This window comes from Megalobrama amblycephala, linkage group LG10 (assembly GCF_018812025.1).
Source record: "Megalobrama amblycephala isolate DHTTF-2021 linkage group LG10, ASM1881202v1, whole genome shotgun sequence".
In the NCBI taxonomy this organism is placed as follows: domain Eukaryota; kingdom Metazoa; phylum Chordata; class Actinopteri; order Cypriniformes; family Xenocyprididae; genus Megalobrama; species Megalobrama amblycephala.
This window is the reverse complement of record NC_063053.1, coordinates 15,162,463-15,178,122: the sequence shown is the minus strand read 5'-3', so window position 1 is coordinate 15,178,122 and position 15,660 is coordinate 15,162,463. Positions and strand designations below refer to the sequence as shown.

At 36.0% G+C, this 15,660-nt stretch overlaps 2 protein-coding genes across 4 annotated transcripts in view; one reads left to right on the top strand and one right to left on the bottom strand.

Annotated features, from left to right (window-relative positions):
• agt (angiotensinogen) overlaps window positions 1–1,226 on the bottom strand; it is a 4,169-nt gene extending 2,943 nt beyond the window's left edge. Inside the window, exons 1-2 of the mRNA XM_048204815.1 lie at window positions 1,075–1,226; window positions 1–97 (exon numbers count right to left, since the gene is read on the bottom strand). The exon at window positions 1–97 is cut by the window's left edge and continues 689 nt beyond it. Of these exons, the coding sequence (XP_048060772.1) occupies window positions 1–71 (71 nt within the window). The 5' untranslated portion in view covers window positions 72–97; window positions 1,075–1,226. The remainder of the gene's footprint in view (window positions 98–1,074) is intronic.
• An 843-nt stretch (window positions 1,227–2,069) lies between these two features.
• Window positions 2,070–15,660, top strand: part of phactr2 (phosphatase and actin regulator 2) — a 40,821-nt gene continuing 27,230 nt past the window's right edge. The window contains exon 1 of one of the 3 annotated variants that reach the window (XM_048204804.1): window positions 2,070–2,543. In XM_048204804.1, the coding sequence (XP_048060761.1) occupies window positions 2,411–2,543 (133 nt within the window). In that variant the 5' untranslated portion in view covers window positions 2,070–2,410. Of the gene's footprint in view, window positions 2,544–12,805; window positions 13,016–15,660 lie in introns of those variants that run through there. The other 2 variants (XM_048204807.1, XM_048204806.1) reach the window with 2 other exon arrangements.

The window sequence follows — 15,660 nt, the reverse complement described above, 5'->3', positions numbered from 1 at the left end:
AAGGGGTGGACATACACTCGATTGGCCGTTCCCATTGCAAAGCAGGAGACTATTAAAATAGTGAGGAACATCTTGCTGGGAAATCCTCAAAGTGGACCTATGGGATTTCAAATTGATTTGATTATGACATGGACTTGGTATTGCATGAGAATACTAACAAAACTTACTGCACATTACATGAAATCATAGACAACAGTTTTGTTTTTTGCATTTCAGTGATTTCAGTGATATGTCTGCTATGGCTGATTGATCTCTGCTCTTCCACCCACATTTTCACAGAATTAATTGACCAGTTTCTGTCTTACAGCAGCTGTACTGAGCTGCATTTGAGGGCAATAACCCTACTGAACTAGAGAGCAAGAGAACACATGACTCAGATAAAGGAGCAAAGAGTGAAATGAGTACATTCAGTCCAGCTTTATCTCAGTGCACAACTTTTTTTCGGATAGTATTAAGATGAAAATGTATAAGTATATAAATATATAAGATTATTAAAAGATTTTTTTAAGAAATTAAAACTTTCATTCAGCAAGAATGCATTAAATTGATCAAAAATGACTGAAAATATCAAAATAGCCTAATGTTACAAAAGGTTTCTATTTATAAAAAATAAATTTAAAAAAAACGCTGTTACTTTGAACATTCTATTCATCAAAGAATCCTGAAGAAAAAAAAAATGGTTTACAAAAAAATTTGGTAAAACATTGAAAAACATTGGTAATAATATGGAATATATCTTGAGCACCAAATCAGCATATTAGAATGATTTCTGAAGAATCATGTGACACTCAAGACTGCTGAAAATTCAGCTTCGCCATCACAGGACAAAAGTATATTTTAAAATATAGTAAAAAATAATAATAATAATAATAATTAGGCATGAAAATTCATTCTGAAATTTACAGTCCAAAGTCCCAGAACAAAACTGATATGCAGTAATATGTCTGGATCAGTTATCACTGTCAAGCATAATTATAAGCCAAAAATCTTATCCGGATCATTTAATGCAATTCTACATAGATATAGATAATCAGTCATAAAGTGTGAAAGAGATAAAAGACAGCTCCTGTTTACCTTCAGATGCTTTGCTGATTCTAGAGCTGGACTATGCTGGACTGATGGTCTAACGGGTATTTAAATAACATATACTGCATGATGACCAGTCCCCTTAGTTACACATTAACCCAATATTGAGACACTCAGATTTCTCCAATGTTCAGCTTCAAACCGGCTTCTGCGTGTTGATAAACACCTCAGTCAGATATGACCACACACAGCCATATTTACCTAAAGCATGATGTCAGAACGGTGGGTGGAGAGAGAACACTATATGGAGGTGATGTTCATAAGATGATAAACAGGAAACTGGGTGAGTCATCTTTGAACCCCTTATATGAAATTGCTCAAAGAACGTCCTTGTTCTTGTAAACAGTTTTTAAATATCCTATTTCACAACAGAAGAAAAAGTCTTTTTAATAATAAGATTTTGGCCTGTAGGCTACCCAGGTGAAAAAAAAGTACACTTCTATAATGTACTTAAAGTGCTCTATTTTTTGTACACTAATTTTGTACTTAATATACAAATTCTTAAGAACATCTAAGTGTACTCAACTGTGCTATTTTGAGACAGTATGAAATATGAACTAAAATGTGCTTTTAATATACTATTTCTGTATTTTAAAAAATGTATTTAGCTACCACTATGGGTTCAAATGCACTATGGTATCCAAATACATTTTTTTAAATACAGAGATAGTATATTAAAAGCACATTATAGTTCATATTTCATACTGTCTCACAATAGCACAGTTGAGTACACTTAGCTGTTCTTAAGATGATCTGAGTATGCAGAGTATTACTTGTGTTTTTATAAATGTTTAAAACGTATGCGCAACAAATAATGGCTACTATTGTGTAATTTTATTTATATGTCTAATTTGAACATTATACCGTTTTGTGTTTTATTATTTAAACACTTGAAGTAGGCTACATGTTTTTATCTCCGTATTAACGCCTCCCAGAGGAACGATTCGGAACCGCAGCTGTAAGGAGCTGCGTGACCTCAGCCTTCCTCCGGATAAAAAGTCTTGTAGATGATTATCTTTTTGATGGAGGTGTTTCCGTTTCTCTCTCATTTGCTGTTATAACGCAGAGGATTATTTGCAGAGGAAAGACATGCAAAACATTTCATGAGACTCAGAGAGAAGTAGGCGACTTCGTGTTTTAAAAAAAGTTGAGTTCCTTTAAACAGGTGAACAGAGTTCCCCATTACAACCGACTGACAGACGCTTGAAGCTCTTCAAACAGAATTTAGCATCAGATTTTATCAGCGTTACCTTGACAACGAGATTACAGGATACTGAAGCGAACTGAACTTTTCTAGAAATAAAAATCCACACAAAACTGAGGAATGGCGGAGGAAGACAGTTTTTCATACTTAAAGACATTTCCTCAGGTGTTTCCTGTGTTTCGAGTTCGTTCTTTAAGTGACACTTCTGCTTTTAAATCCAGAATATTGACCAGACTACGCTCAGCCTGCTCAGGTAGGATGATCTTTTATTATTGTTTATTTATATTTTAATTTAATTTTATAATCAATGTCTTTTGGTATCACATTGTGCTGGTGATGTAATGCCCTTCTCAGTGATGTTTGGTTAACTAACTTCATTTATTGACCTGTTTTCAGAAGGAATATTTTAAGAGCTAAATGATGCTGCTTTTATATTATTGCTCTTTACTTAGTTTTATTGATTTCTTTTATTTGCTTCTTTATGTTTCCAGCGTTTTATTAGCCTATGTGTATGTGATCCCAAATGGTGTAACATTGTCTGAATCTGATGAGAATATGTTGATATTTAGACTGCATGCAGATTACATCCGGTGGGCCTATATATGCAGTATATGTCCAAGCATTGGTTTCAATTCAAGACCTTGCACTATTCCTATTCTCGGAATTATCGTAAAAACGAGTTTCCTATGTAAAAAATTGCACGAACGCCCTCTCATGATGAAACTAGAATACAATAAGCTCGTACTCAAGACTTCAGAAGTAAGAAAACTTATCAAATTTCCTATAGCACGTGAAGCCAGCATTAAACCCAAACAGGATATTAACAAATAACGCATGCGGGTTGATGGTTTTCCTCTCGCAAAAGATAAAATGATTAACACACAATCAATCTTAATGTCCTAAACATGTGCTGTCATTTGAGGTCTAAATATTTGGAATGAAATAAAACTAAATACAGCAGTGTAACTGCAAGAAATATCTCTTGTATGAATTTTCTTGAATTTATGGTAAAGATCAGCTAGTTCAGTCAAATAACAAGGGCTTAAAGGGTTAGTTCATCCAAAAATGAAAATTCTGTCATTATTACTTACCCTTATGCCGTTCCACACCCGTAAAACATTCGTTAATCTTCTGAACACAAATTAAGATATTTCAGTTGAAATCCGATAGCTCTGTGAGGCCTCCATAGGGAGCAATGACACTTCCTCTCTCAAAATCCATAAAGGTACTAAAAACATATTTAAATCGGTTCATGTGAGTAGCCTACAGCGGTTCAATATTAATAGTATAAAGCGACGAGAATATTTTTGGTGCGCCAAAAAAACGATTCGAATCATGATTCAGATCGCGTGTCAAACTGCCAACGGCTGAAATCACGTGACTTTGGCGCTCCGAACAGAAGATTCGATACACTGATTCATTTGTGCTCCGATGCTTCATGAAGCAGTGTTTTGAAATCGGCCATCACTAAATAAGTTTTTTTTTTTTTTTTTTTTTTTTTTTTTGGCGCTCCAAAAAAATTCTCGTCGCTTTATAATATTAATATTGAACCACTGTACTCACATGAAACGATTTAAATATGTTTTTAGTACCTTTATGGATCTTGAGAGAGGAAATGTCATTGCTCCCTATGGAGGCCTCACTGAGCCATCGTATTTCAACTAAAATATCTTAATTTGTGTTCAGAAGATTATCGAAGGTCTTACGGGTGTGGAACGGCATGAGGGTAAGTAATAAATGACAGAATTTTCATTTTTGGGTGAACTAACCCTTTAAATAAACCTATAAACAGCATGAATTGCAATCATTTATGTTCCTTTTGTTTGTTTTTGATTTATCCAGTTCATGGTTGAAGTCCTTTGTGGCTGTTAAACACTTTAATTAGTGTAAAGTTTAATGTAGGCCTGTGTTTTGTTCTGTGGTTTCTTGTCCTACCACGCAACAGAGATATCATTTCTACAACGACTGTAATTAGTAAACACGTTCAGAGAAAGTCTGGTTTAAATGTTAGCACCCACATTGTTCTGTAACCTTTAAGTTAAACCCAGTTGTCTGACACATTTTTTTAACCACCAACTTTGTAACTAAGTATATCAAAATGAGGGGTAATCTCATGTGGAAAACTTTGTAAGAAGTACTAACAGTGCAAAAGCTTACAGTATTGTTGAGTTTAGTGTAAACTAATAGTTCTGATTCATATACGAACAATTTATAGTTCAGATGTCCAGGGCAATTAGAAAGATGTCATGCATGTCTGTTTTCAAATGGCCTCTTTGCTCAATCCTCAACTTGCAGCTAATTGTCTCATTAATGATGCTGTTCATAATATATACTGTATATATACTATATTATATATAATATATATTTATAAATCATCATCCTTTGTATGACATGAGCCACATCTTTGGTGAGCTGAGTGAGATATCTATGGAAATGACAGTTTAAACCACTTCCTGACAGCTCACCTTTCAGTTAACCATGCTCAAGCTTTTTTTGTTCTATCAATGTTCTAGATTTAAATTGAGTCGTTTATTATTTTTGGAGTGCAGTGAACTCTGTATATGGGTCGCATATTCACAGAAAAACAGTTCAAAATTAAATATTGTCTCAGAGGTCTGTTTATATGTCAAATGAATTCAGTTAAGGTGCATAATGTGTCTGTGAACAGTTAAAGATTTCATTGTTTTGTTTTTAGACATTGGCCTTAAAGTCAAACGCAAATCAAAGGCATTTGACTCATGTTTCAGTTAAAAAAATTTGATATAAAAAAAAAATATATAATTCTTTTAAAATTAAAGGCATTAGAGTCATGTTGATTTGGGACTATACACTCTTGTGTGTGTGTAATGTAATAACTTTCAAGCTTTGTCATGCCGATGTAACCCCAGTAAGTAACTTTCTCAAAAAACACTCAATGATACCATAAATAGACGTGACATATTGTACAGTCTGTAAATGACTGTTGTTTACATCAGCAAACTCCATCTACTTCAGTAACACATAACCAGAGGTTCATCCACCTAGAGAAGTAGTCCCAACTGTAATGGACAATTTAGAAAACATTGATTAAACTCAAATTATAAGGAGAATTTTACTGAATAATTAAAGGTCCCGTTTTTCGTGTTTTTTTGAAGCTTTGATTGTGTTTATAGTGTGCAATATAACATGTGTTCATGTTTCGCATGTAAAAAAACACAGTATTTTTCACATAATTTACTTTCTGTATACCGCTGTTTCCACTGTCATAAAAACGGGCTGATGACTTCCTTGTTCTACGAAGTCCCTCCTTCAGAAATACGTAACGAGTTCTGATTGTGCCAGCGGTTCCTGTGTTGTGATTCGACAGCAGTTTAGCGCTCCTTGCCCGGAAAAGTCACGCCTCTTACCATAACGTGGAGATGCACGCGCTCAGTGTTATTGTAAACATGTCTTTAATTTTACCCTATCAATTTGAGCCGGAATCAGACCCGGTGATTGGACTGCGGGATGAAAATAACAGCGTTTCGACGACATGGCGACAAACACACTCTACAAACGCAACTCTTGTGTATTCCTGTGGGCGGAGGTTAGTCAAAAAACTGTTTTAGTGACGTCATTAAAGAAGGAAGTAGAAGGATGTAGTCCAAACTGGCCGTTCGATGTAGGCGACTTCTGTTAAATAAAATATCTCGCTTGGCATTGAACTTTGAGCTTTAAAATTTTACAGATTTTATTTATACTCTAACAACAACATTACACACTAACTAAAGTTTGAAACATGGGATCACGAAGAACGGGACCTTTAAAGGGTTAGTTCACCCAAAAATGAATATTATGTCATTTATTACTCACCCTCATGTCGTTCTACACCTTCGTTCATCTTCGGAACACAAAATTAAGATATTTTTGATCAAATCTGATGGCTCAGTGAGGCCTCTATTAAGAGCAAAGCCACCAAACCTCTCAAGATCCATAAAGCTACTAAAAACATATTTAAAACCGTTCATGTGAGTTCAGTGGTTCTACCTTAATATTATAAAGTGACGAGAATACTTTTTGTGCGCCAAAAAAAAACAAAATAACAACTTTTCAATAATATCTCGTGATGGCTGATTTCAGAACACTGCTTTTGAGCTTTAGAGGCATCGGATTTTATCAAAAATATCTTAATTTGTGTTCTGAAGATGAACAAAGGTCTTACAGGTGTAGAACGACATGAGGGTGAGTAATAAATGACATTATTTTCATTTTTGGGTGAGCTAACCCTTTAATGTAAACCCCCCAGAAATCTGGTCCCATTTACAATACTGTAACCGTGTCATTTTTTGCAATACTGTAACACTGTAAACACATTTTGCCTGTTGCTAAAACTTATTTTGACCTGGAAATTCTTTTAAATATGCCACAGTGTCAACAGTTGAATTGTTTATTTGCGCCTGTGGTTGACATCTGTAGGAATTCAGTACTTTTTTGTTTTAGTACTGTAGTTTCACTGTGTGTCCACCAGGGTGTGTGTTCCTTCAGATTTCTTTCAATGCTTAGTATCTGTCCTTGTCAGTAATGCTCTGAAACCTGCCTAATGTCTAAGAATCATTCTGTGCTGAAATGTTTTAAGTATAACCCCATGACTGTTTTTCACAAAGCCTTACATTAATAATTCATAATGTCTTGCTTGTGTTCCTGCAACCACTTAATGCAACTTAGTGTACATCCTCTCTGCCCGCCATCACTTCATGATCTATATCCAGTCTTTGCAAAGATCCTATCAATGCGTTTCGAGAAGGGGACACATTTAAATATACATTCAACAGTGGTTTGCGTTCAACGCAACCGGCACTTTATCTTTCACATTGTGCAACGTGGTGAAAAGGCACTGAGAGAAAGCCTCTGTGCTCTCTGTTTGTTTGGATTAATTTGTAGGTTTTGCCTCCTTCGATGCTGGTGTGAGGATATGTGCCGTCCTTTTCTGCACACAATTAGTCACGTAATGACAGAGATTGAGGCCGGTGGAGAGGAGCTGCTGAGAGTGGTTGCCCTTTTCTAACAATGCGCTGGAGACAGAACTCATTAAACACACTTTTCTGTTCTTTACCCTCTTAAAAGCTTGTTCCTCTCACCTCTGGATGAATTGTAAACAGTCTTAGAGTTTCATAGCAGATAGAGTGTCAACACACGACTTGTTATTTGAGCTGTGTGATATAGAGTTGATGAACTAACTTTTATGATAGTTGCTTTTTTTCGAAGCAAGCTGCTTTTACATGAACATGAAAATTTGATCTTTCAAATGCCTTCATGTAGGAGTATAGAAATAAAGATTTAGAAAAAGCTGACGCATATCAGTTTAAAATATTGTTGACAAGGTTGTAACTTGCAAATGGTACTAGGACAACCCACCTACTAAAGATAAATGGTTTCAAATAGAAGATCAAGAAAGTGAAAGGCTTGCATACCTACTCCAACATAAAAAAAAAAAAAATGGAAAGACATTGAAGTGTTTGATTGAAGTAGATGCGAATGAGTGTAAATTAATGCTTTTAATGGTTTGTAATGATGTCATTTAGATCAGTATGATCTGGAGTAATTCAACTTTGCCATCACAGGAATAAATGACGATTTCAAATATAATCACATAGAAAACAGTTATTTTAAATTGTTGTAATAATATTTCACAACATTACTATTTTTACTGCACTGACCCAAAACTTTTGATCGGTAATGTGTTTGTCAATTCAAGTCACCTTTATTTAAATAGTACATTATACAATACAGATTGTTTCAAAGCAGTTTCACAGTAATGAACAGGAAAATGAATAGGAAAATAAGTAATAATATTTCACAATTATTGACCAAATGCAGCCTTGGTGAGCATAAGAGACTTTAAAACATTAAAAAATCCAACTGACACATTACTGAACTTTTGTAGTGTATGTTCTTTGCTTTTTTAAAATACTTTAGTTTTTTTTTTGTTACATTTGAGCAAAAAGTAAAATAATTAAGCAGAAAATTCCAATTAATATTAATATTTACATATGCATAATACATATTTATTGACTGTATAAGATGCTAATGGCAGCATAATAAATGGCCAGCTTTTGGAGAAGAATGTCCTTGTTTTACCTTATTTGGAATATGCTAAACACCATCATATTCCAATAGCTAATGGAGCAACATATTTATTTTTTTCTAGGTTCTATATTTTTACATTTTGAATATATTACTTTGTTATATGTTGAATTAATTTATTAAAAAAGACGCTGTAGTCCGTGACGTCATATCATGACCGTTACAACATCCGAAGAAATTTCGTACGTTCAAAGTCTAGTGTGACCGCGGCTTTAACCAGAGTTTAGATATTAAAGGGTTAGTTCACTCAAAAAATGTAAATTCTGTCATTAATTACTCACCCTCATGTCGTTCCACACCCGTAAGACCTTGGTTCATCTTCGGAACACAAATTAAGATATTTTTGATAAAATCCGATGGCTCAGTGAGGCCTGCATTGCCAGCAAGACAATGAACACTTTCAGATGCCCAGAAAAACATATTTAAAACAGTTAATGTGACTACAGTGGTTCAACCTTAATGTTATAAAGCGACGAGAATACTTTTTGTGCGCCAAAAAAACAAAATAACGACTTTATTCAGCAATATCTAGTGATGGGCGATTTCAAAACACTGCTTCATGAAGTTTCGAAGCTTTACAAATCTTTTGTTTCGAATTGGTATTTCGGAGCGCGTATCAAACTGCCAAAGTCACGTGATTTCAGTAAGCGAGGCTTTGTTACGTCATAAGTGTTTCAAAATGTTTCGAAATTTCAGTGGTTCATGTAACTTTGCCAGTTTGATATGCTCCAAAGCTTCATAAAGCAGTGTTTTGAAATCGTCCATCACAAGATATTGTTGAATAAAGTCATTATTTTGTTTTTTTAGCGCACAAAAAGTATTCTCATCGCTTCATAATAGGGCTGGGCGATATATCGCATGCGATTCTCACGCGCATTTCGTCAGTAAAGCCGGTTCCCTGATTACCTCTAAATCGCCATCACCTGCTTTCAAATGGAGCGCCTTTTAATAGACAGAACCGTAGTTCACTGATAAGCCACGCAAAATCGGGTTCATTATCGAAGTCGATTCATCTTCGATACTGAACGCGATTTTGCGTGGCTTCTCCGTGAACTACGGCTAACATTAAGGTTGAACCACTGTACTGTACCACATGAATTGTTTTAAAAAACCTTTCTTGGCATTTGAAAGTGTTAATTATCTTGCTGTCAATGTAGGCCTCACTGAGCCATCAGATTTTTATCAAAAATACCTTAATGTTTGTTCAAAAGATGAACGAAGGTCTTACGGGTGTGGAACGACATGAGGGTGACAGAATTTTTATTTTTGGGTGAACTAACCCTTTAATCTAAAAATGATGTGCATGTAAATGTTGTTGTCATGAATGTTGACTGTAGAGTAGATCACTGTAGGTTTATGTAGTTGTTTTTCCCCGTAGGGGCATAAATACTCTTGCAAGGCAGCTATTCCTAGCATATCTGTGGTTCCTGACAAGATCCCTTTATGTCCACCAGTACGTCTGTCTCCTTCTCTCCCTCTCCCATCCTCCGTTTCTCGTTCTTCATGTTCAGCTTCGTCTTTGGTAGGAGCGTGAAGCAGCTCTATGCGTCAGACAGTGTGGGCGTTCTCGGCAGACACACAAAGGGCACATGTGAAGATGGGCCATCATGCCTTTCATCTGTAATTGCTATGCTCTGTTGTATTTTTAGAGCTGAGAGGATGGCATCTGCATTTATTCAACATTTTAACGAAAGGATGTTTATTTACTGCATGCTTTATGACCATTTCGAGCTGAGACACACAACATATCCCATGATGAGTCAACCCAGCTGGGCAATACAGTATCTCTTCGTACTCTGAGTCTTGATATGGTTACGGTTAAAAAAGTAATTGTGCGAGGTATGGCTCGGGTGATAACGTAACCTGCTTTTGTAGAGTGTAAATCAGTGACGCCACTGAGTTACTTGAAAGGCTCAAATATTTCCATCACACTATGTGCTTTTCTCTCAGTACTGGTTAACTTAAAAAGCAAAAGGTAACCTGACTTGGTTAAAATATCACAGACTAGTTTCACAATATCACAAAAGCACACAGGACTATCTCAGTATGTTGCTATGATCTTGCAATAGTGCTGTTTCAACAACACAGGGAACACTAATTAATTGCTCATTGGACTTTGACATCACTTTTTTTTTTTTTAAACAAATATCCCCATTGATGTGCTTTATGCTTAGTTGAGATTACTAGCTATAACTGCTACTTAGACCTCTAAACTATGAACTATCCATGTCATCCAAGATGTTCGTCTTTCTTTCTTCAGTCGAAAAGAAATTAAGGTTTTTGAGGAAAACATTCCAGGATTTTTCTCCATAGTAACCTTCACCATGGTACAGCAGGTTGAAGGTCCAAACTGCAGTTTCAATGCAGCTTCAAAGCGCTCTACACGATCCCAGCCGAGGATTAAGGGTCTTATCCTGAGAAACGATCAGTCATTTTCTAAAAAAATAAATAAATGAAAATATATATACTTTTTAACCACAAATGATCGTCTTGCACTAGCTCTGCAATGCGCCACATGTTACGTAATCACGATGGAAAGGTCACGTGTGACGTAGGCGAAAGTACCGATCCAGCGTCTACAAAGCGAACGTGCAAAAACTAAGCCAAACAGCCTTTACAAAAAAAGGTAAAACGATGTCGGACGATTTTGAAGTTGGAGGAGAAAATGAGATGGAGTTTCTCACCCTACCGTGGTACTTCCACCTATGGCACAATGAGCATTTGTGGTTAAAAAGTATATAAAATATTATTATTATTATTATTATTTTTTTTTTAGAAAATGACCGATCATTTCGCTAGATGAGACCCTTATTCCTCGGCTGGGATCTTGTAGAACCCTTTGAAGCTGTGCTAAAATTGCAATTTCCCGGTGAAGTCCACTATATGGAGAAAAATCCTGGGATCCTGGAATGTTTTCCTCAAAAACCTTAATTTCTTTTTGACTGAAGAAAGAAAGACATAAACATATTAGATGACAATGGGGTGGGTAAATTATCAGGAAGTTTTAATTCTGAAGTGAACTAATTCTTTAACATGAAACTAGTGCGGTAAAATCACTTACTTAACCTTTCCTTTGCAAAATTATATGCACCGGTAAACCCTTTTGCATGATATTTCCAATACCCTACAGGCTGCTGGAAGTGCATTACTGTAAATGCAGATTGTACAGACTGAGTTGAAAGCTTCTCACAGTTGCTGTTAAAAAGATCTTAAAGGTGAAGCGTGTAATTTCTTCACAATTACTGTCAGCAAATGGATTTATAAAAAGTTTAAATTATAAACTAGTCAGGATGCTCACAAACAGAGCAATGTTTCAACAGTTTTTCGGAATCTAGCTACTAATGTCTTGCATATAGTTATCTTTGCATGTTATACCGGGATAAGAGAAAATATTTTAACATAAAAAAATTACATTCTTTATGTCAAATTTCAACAGAACCCAGAACTTTCTGTTAAGCAAAGTATTAATCTATTTAGAATACTTAGAGTTTTTAATTGCAAAAAAGATGAAAAGGTGTAGTAGAATGCCTCTCTTAACACAGTTAAGGCTGCTCTATGACTGCTTAAAATTCTGTATAGACATAATGCAGACTAAATTATGCTGCTGTGAATCACCTCAGTTTCTAGTATCAAAGTATACAGCTGTAATTGCTGCGTAAATGCATTTATGCCACCTTTAAGCAGCAGTAATCATGTAAAGACACCTAAATGCCACTTCAAAAGCGCTTCTGTGACACCTTTGTAGTGTAAATTTTGCAGCATCTCAGTGTTCACTTATAAAATATCAACCAGTGCACCCATGTACCCTGTGAGCAGTGCTTCTACAGTTGCTTTGACCAATGCAAAGAAAATGTTTATGTTCATGTGAGTACTCAGCCCACAAGGGTGAGCTTTGAAAACCTACTCTCTTATTTCCCGAACATCTCAAGCAGTGATTCATCCTCTCTGCACTTCAGCCAATTCTCAACGTCAGGTTGCAACATGAAAATAGATTTGGAAGTAATTATTACAGATTCCCACCCACAGGTGTTGCGCCCATCAAGCCCACTTCTGCGAGGCCAAGCCCGGCATTTGACCCCGACACGGCTTACTTTCCTTGGGAATATAGCACATCGCGCGCACCGGCAAGCGCTTCGCTTATGTGCTTCACCATGTATAGCGTGTAAAACAACTTAACGCCGGCGATAAGACTAGAGTCATCTGTTTCAGCTGGACGTGTGTAATTTAATGAAGGCTACAAAGCTGTCTCACGCTACATCAACTCACCCCTCCTCCCCAAACCCATTCCCCGTAGCCAAAGGCGATAGCTGAAAGCCCCAGTGGACTGGGAGGTTCCACTTGATGGGCTCAGACTGGCTCAGTCAGCTCACTTTAATGGAGGTAATGGCTGTTTGTCATCCTCCAGCCTTCGCCGCTCTTCCTGCTGCGCACCACTGCAGAGAAGAAGGCTGCGAGAGCACCACAGGAAGTGAGGAGAGAGAGAGTGAGTGAGTGAGAGAGAGAGAGAGAGCAAGAGAGAGAGGGAGTCAAACAGATAGAGTGAGAAAGGAAACTGAAGACCATCTCACTGGAGCAGTCAGGTTTTTTTTTTTTTTTATAACCTTCCAGTCATGGAACATGCCTGTAAGTCCTCAACTTTTTGACACTTGTACAGCATGTGTGTGAAGTGTGTGTGTGTGTGTGTGTGTGTGCATGTGGATATATACAGTACTCTGCTTAAATGAGATTAGAAAGTTTCTAACATTTTTATTAGGCTTCATTCTTATTAGTTTATTAGGTTAAAATTCTAGATATTTTGGTCTAAAGAAGAGTTTTGTCATGTTGTTGAGAAGTCTCGTGTGATATCGATGATCTGTTGACACATGCACTCTTGTATGCTCTTTAACATGCCTCGCATTGTATTGATGTTTTCATTATCGGTTTATATTCTGGGAATCCAGCTAGCGCGGTGTTTAATCATTGAATAAACACACATAGGCTAAGCTCTGGTGCTGTGTATTACTGCCCTATTTTTGGTTATAGTGTCATATGATGTTCCATTGGATTTGCAATGCTTTTTGTGTGTCATTGCATGAAAATGCGGTCTCTCATTCTGTCATTTATTTTTGACAGTAAAGAGGAAATCTGAAGCAGAAATCATTTGCCTGTGACTCAATGTATAGTAAAGTGAAAACCTGACAGGAACTATGGTGTTACTTATTGTAACATCACAGGTGTCGTGTATCTCAAAACAGAGCAGAAGTTTTTTTCTGTTAATGGCATTGATATCCTGTTTTTCTGCCAAAAATACATTTCAAAGTCTATGTGCATGTGTTTGGCTTGCTGTGATAATGCCTTTGACACAAACTACAGAGGGGAACCTCCCTCTGGATATTTTGCAAAGGAAATTCATATTTGTTTGGGAGTGGTTTGCATAAGCTTTCAAGTTTGGGGTTTTTACGTGGCCACTTACATATTTACATACATCTGGGTTATTATTTCAAAGCAGGAATGGAGAGGAGGTCATTGATGCTTTGAAAAAGTTAGTCACAGAGTTCCTGAATGAATCTGCTGTATCAGTGGAAATGCACAGGAAATGTGGTATAACCTGTTGTTAAAATGAAAGAGGCATGTGACTTACTGTTTATGATCTGTTAGAGGTGAGATTCATGATACGTGTGGTGTATAGATTTTTAACTCCATAAAGCTACTGTATTTTTTGATGTGGAAATTCATATGGTCTCTAAATTATCAACACGACCAAAACTTTGCTGAAAAAGCTGTTTTACACAATCTACTACATTCCTTCTGATTGATAGTTTAATTATTTAGCAAGTAAAAGGCCTTTTAGTATTATTGTAAAACTGTCCACCTTCAGGTTGTTGAACACAAACATGTCTTTTTTTGCTGTGAAATCTTTACTGATTTTTATAAAGTTAACGCAAGGATAAATTATATATTGTTAGTACTAGTAGTATTTCAAGATGAATGCTTACTGGACTGAATCAACTTAGGTTCGCTTGATTATCTATATACATGTATACTTTAAGATGATACATTAGGCTTTTAAAGAAGAACATTTATCTCTCCATCATCACTGTGTTGCATTGCACTATATATTTTGCCCCCACAATAACAACTACAGAGGTTTGATCATAAAACTAAGCATTTAAAGCTTACTAAGACATATTATTGGGCGATATAGAGTGATAATACTATATTTATATGCATTTTATGTCTGCTGTACTGTTATAAAGAAAGATATCAATGATTTACATTATAAGCTATCATATTTTCCTCATACCTTTTGGCCATATAAATATCAGCAACTGCTCCAAATTGCATATTTTTGCTCAGTTTGGGCCTCTGAATAAAACTAAGGTGTTTTTGAACTCCAGAGATGCTGTGAAAATGGCTGTTAAAGTGCAGTTTTAAAATGTGCAGTGTGTATTTTTTATTTTTTTTCCTCATTAAAATGTTTTAAATCAAATTAAATGAATGGGTATTTTTGAAAAATACATTAAAATGATCACACTAAATATTAATAGTATAATAGAAGGTCTCTTATTTTACATGAAGAGGTCTCCTCATGGGGGCAGCCATATTGAGATCACATAAATACTACTCCCATTCCCTCAGTAATGCCTGTTATTGAATACTTTTACTCACATAAATTCATAAATGAGTCATGACTGACTTTATAGAGCCTTCCATGACATTGGTAGTTAAAATTTTTTTTGCATGATGCTACATTTCTTGTTGCTAGTTTTTAGTAAAAGCCCAAGATGACTGCTATATCAGCCTGCGAAAACAAAAATGCATCTTTTTCTCTACATTGTGATGCAGTAGTTAGTAGCTTTGAAAATGAACTTGCTTTCTATTCAAAATGCTAGTTGATAGTTTAAAGTGGGCATGAATCAGTTCACTTACCTCTGTATACCTGTATCCTGACACATAAATCTGAAGTAACTATGTGTTAAACTCAATTATATGGTATTACACCCCTTCATTAAACATAATGAGTGTTTGCTTATGTTTAGTGTCGTGGTAATGCCTCTTATCAATGTGCTTGTGAACAGTGTTGGTCCTCCCAATGTTGTGAGCATCATCAGCGTCTGTTTCCCTGATTAGTGAAACTTAATGCTCTCCACTCCCCCCCCGCGATGTACTATTATTAAATGTCCCAGATTTCCAAATAAGAGCCATCCGTGCTGGGGAAAAACACTTACAGGCAGGATGTCAAGTATTGATCGACAAGGTTTGCCATACCTTGTTGTGCTCCATCATTG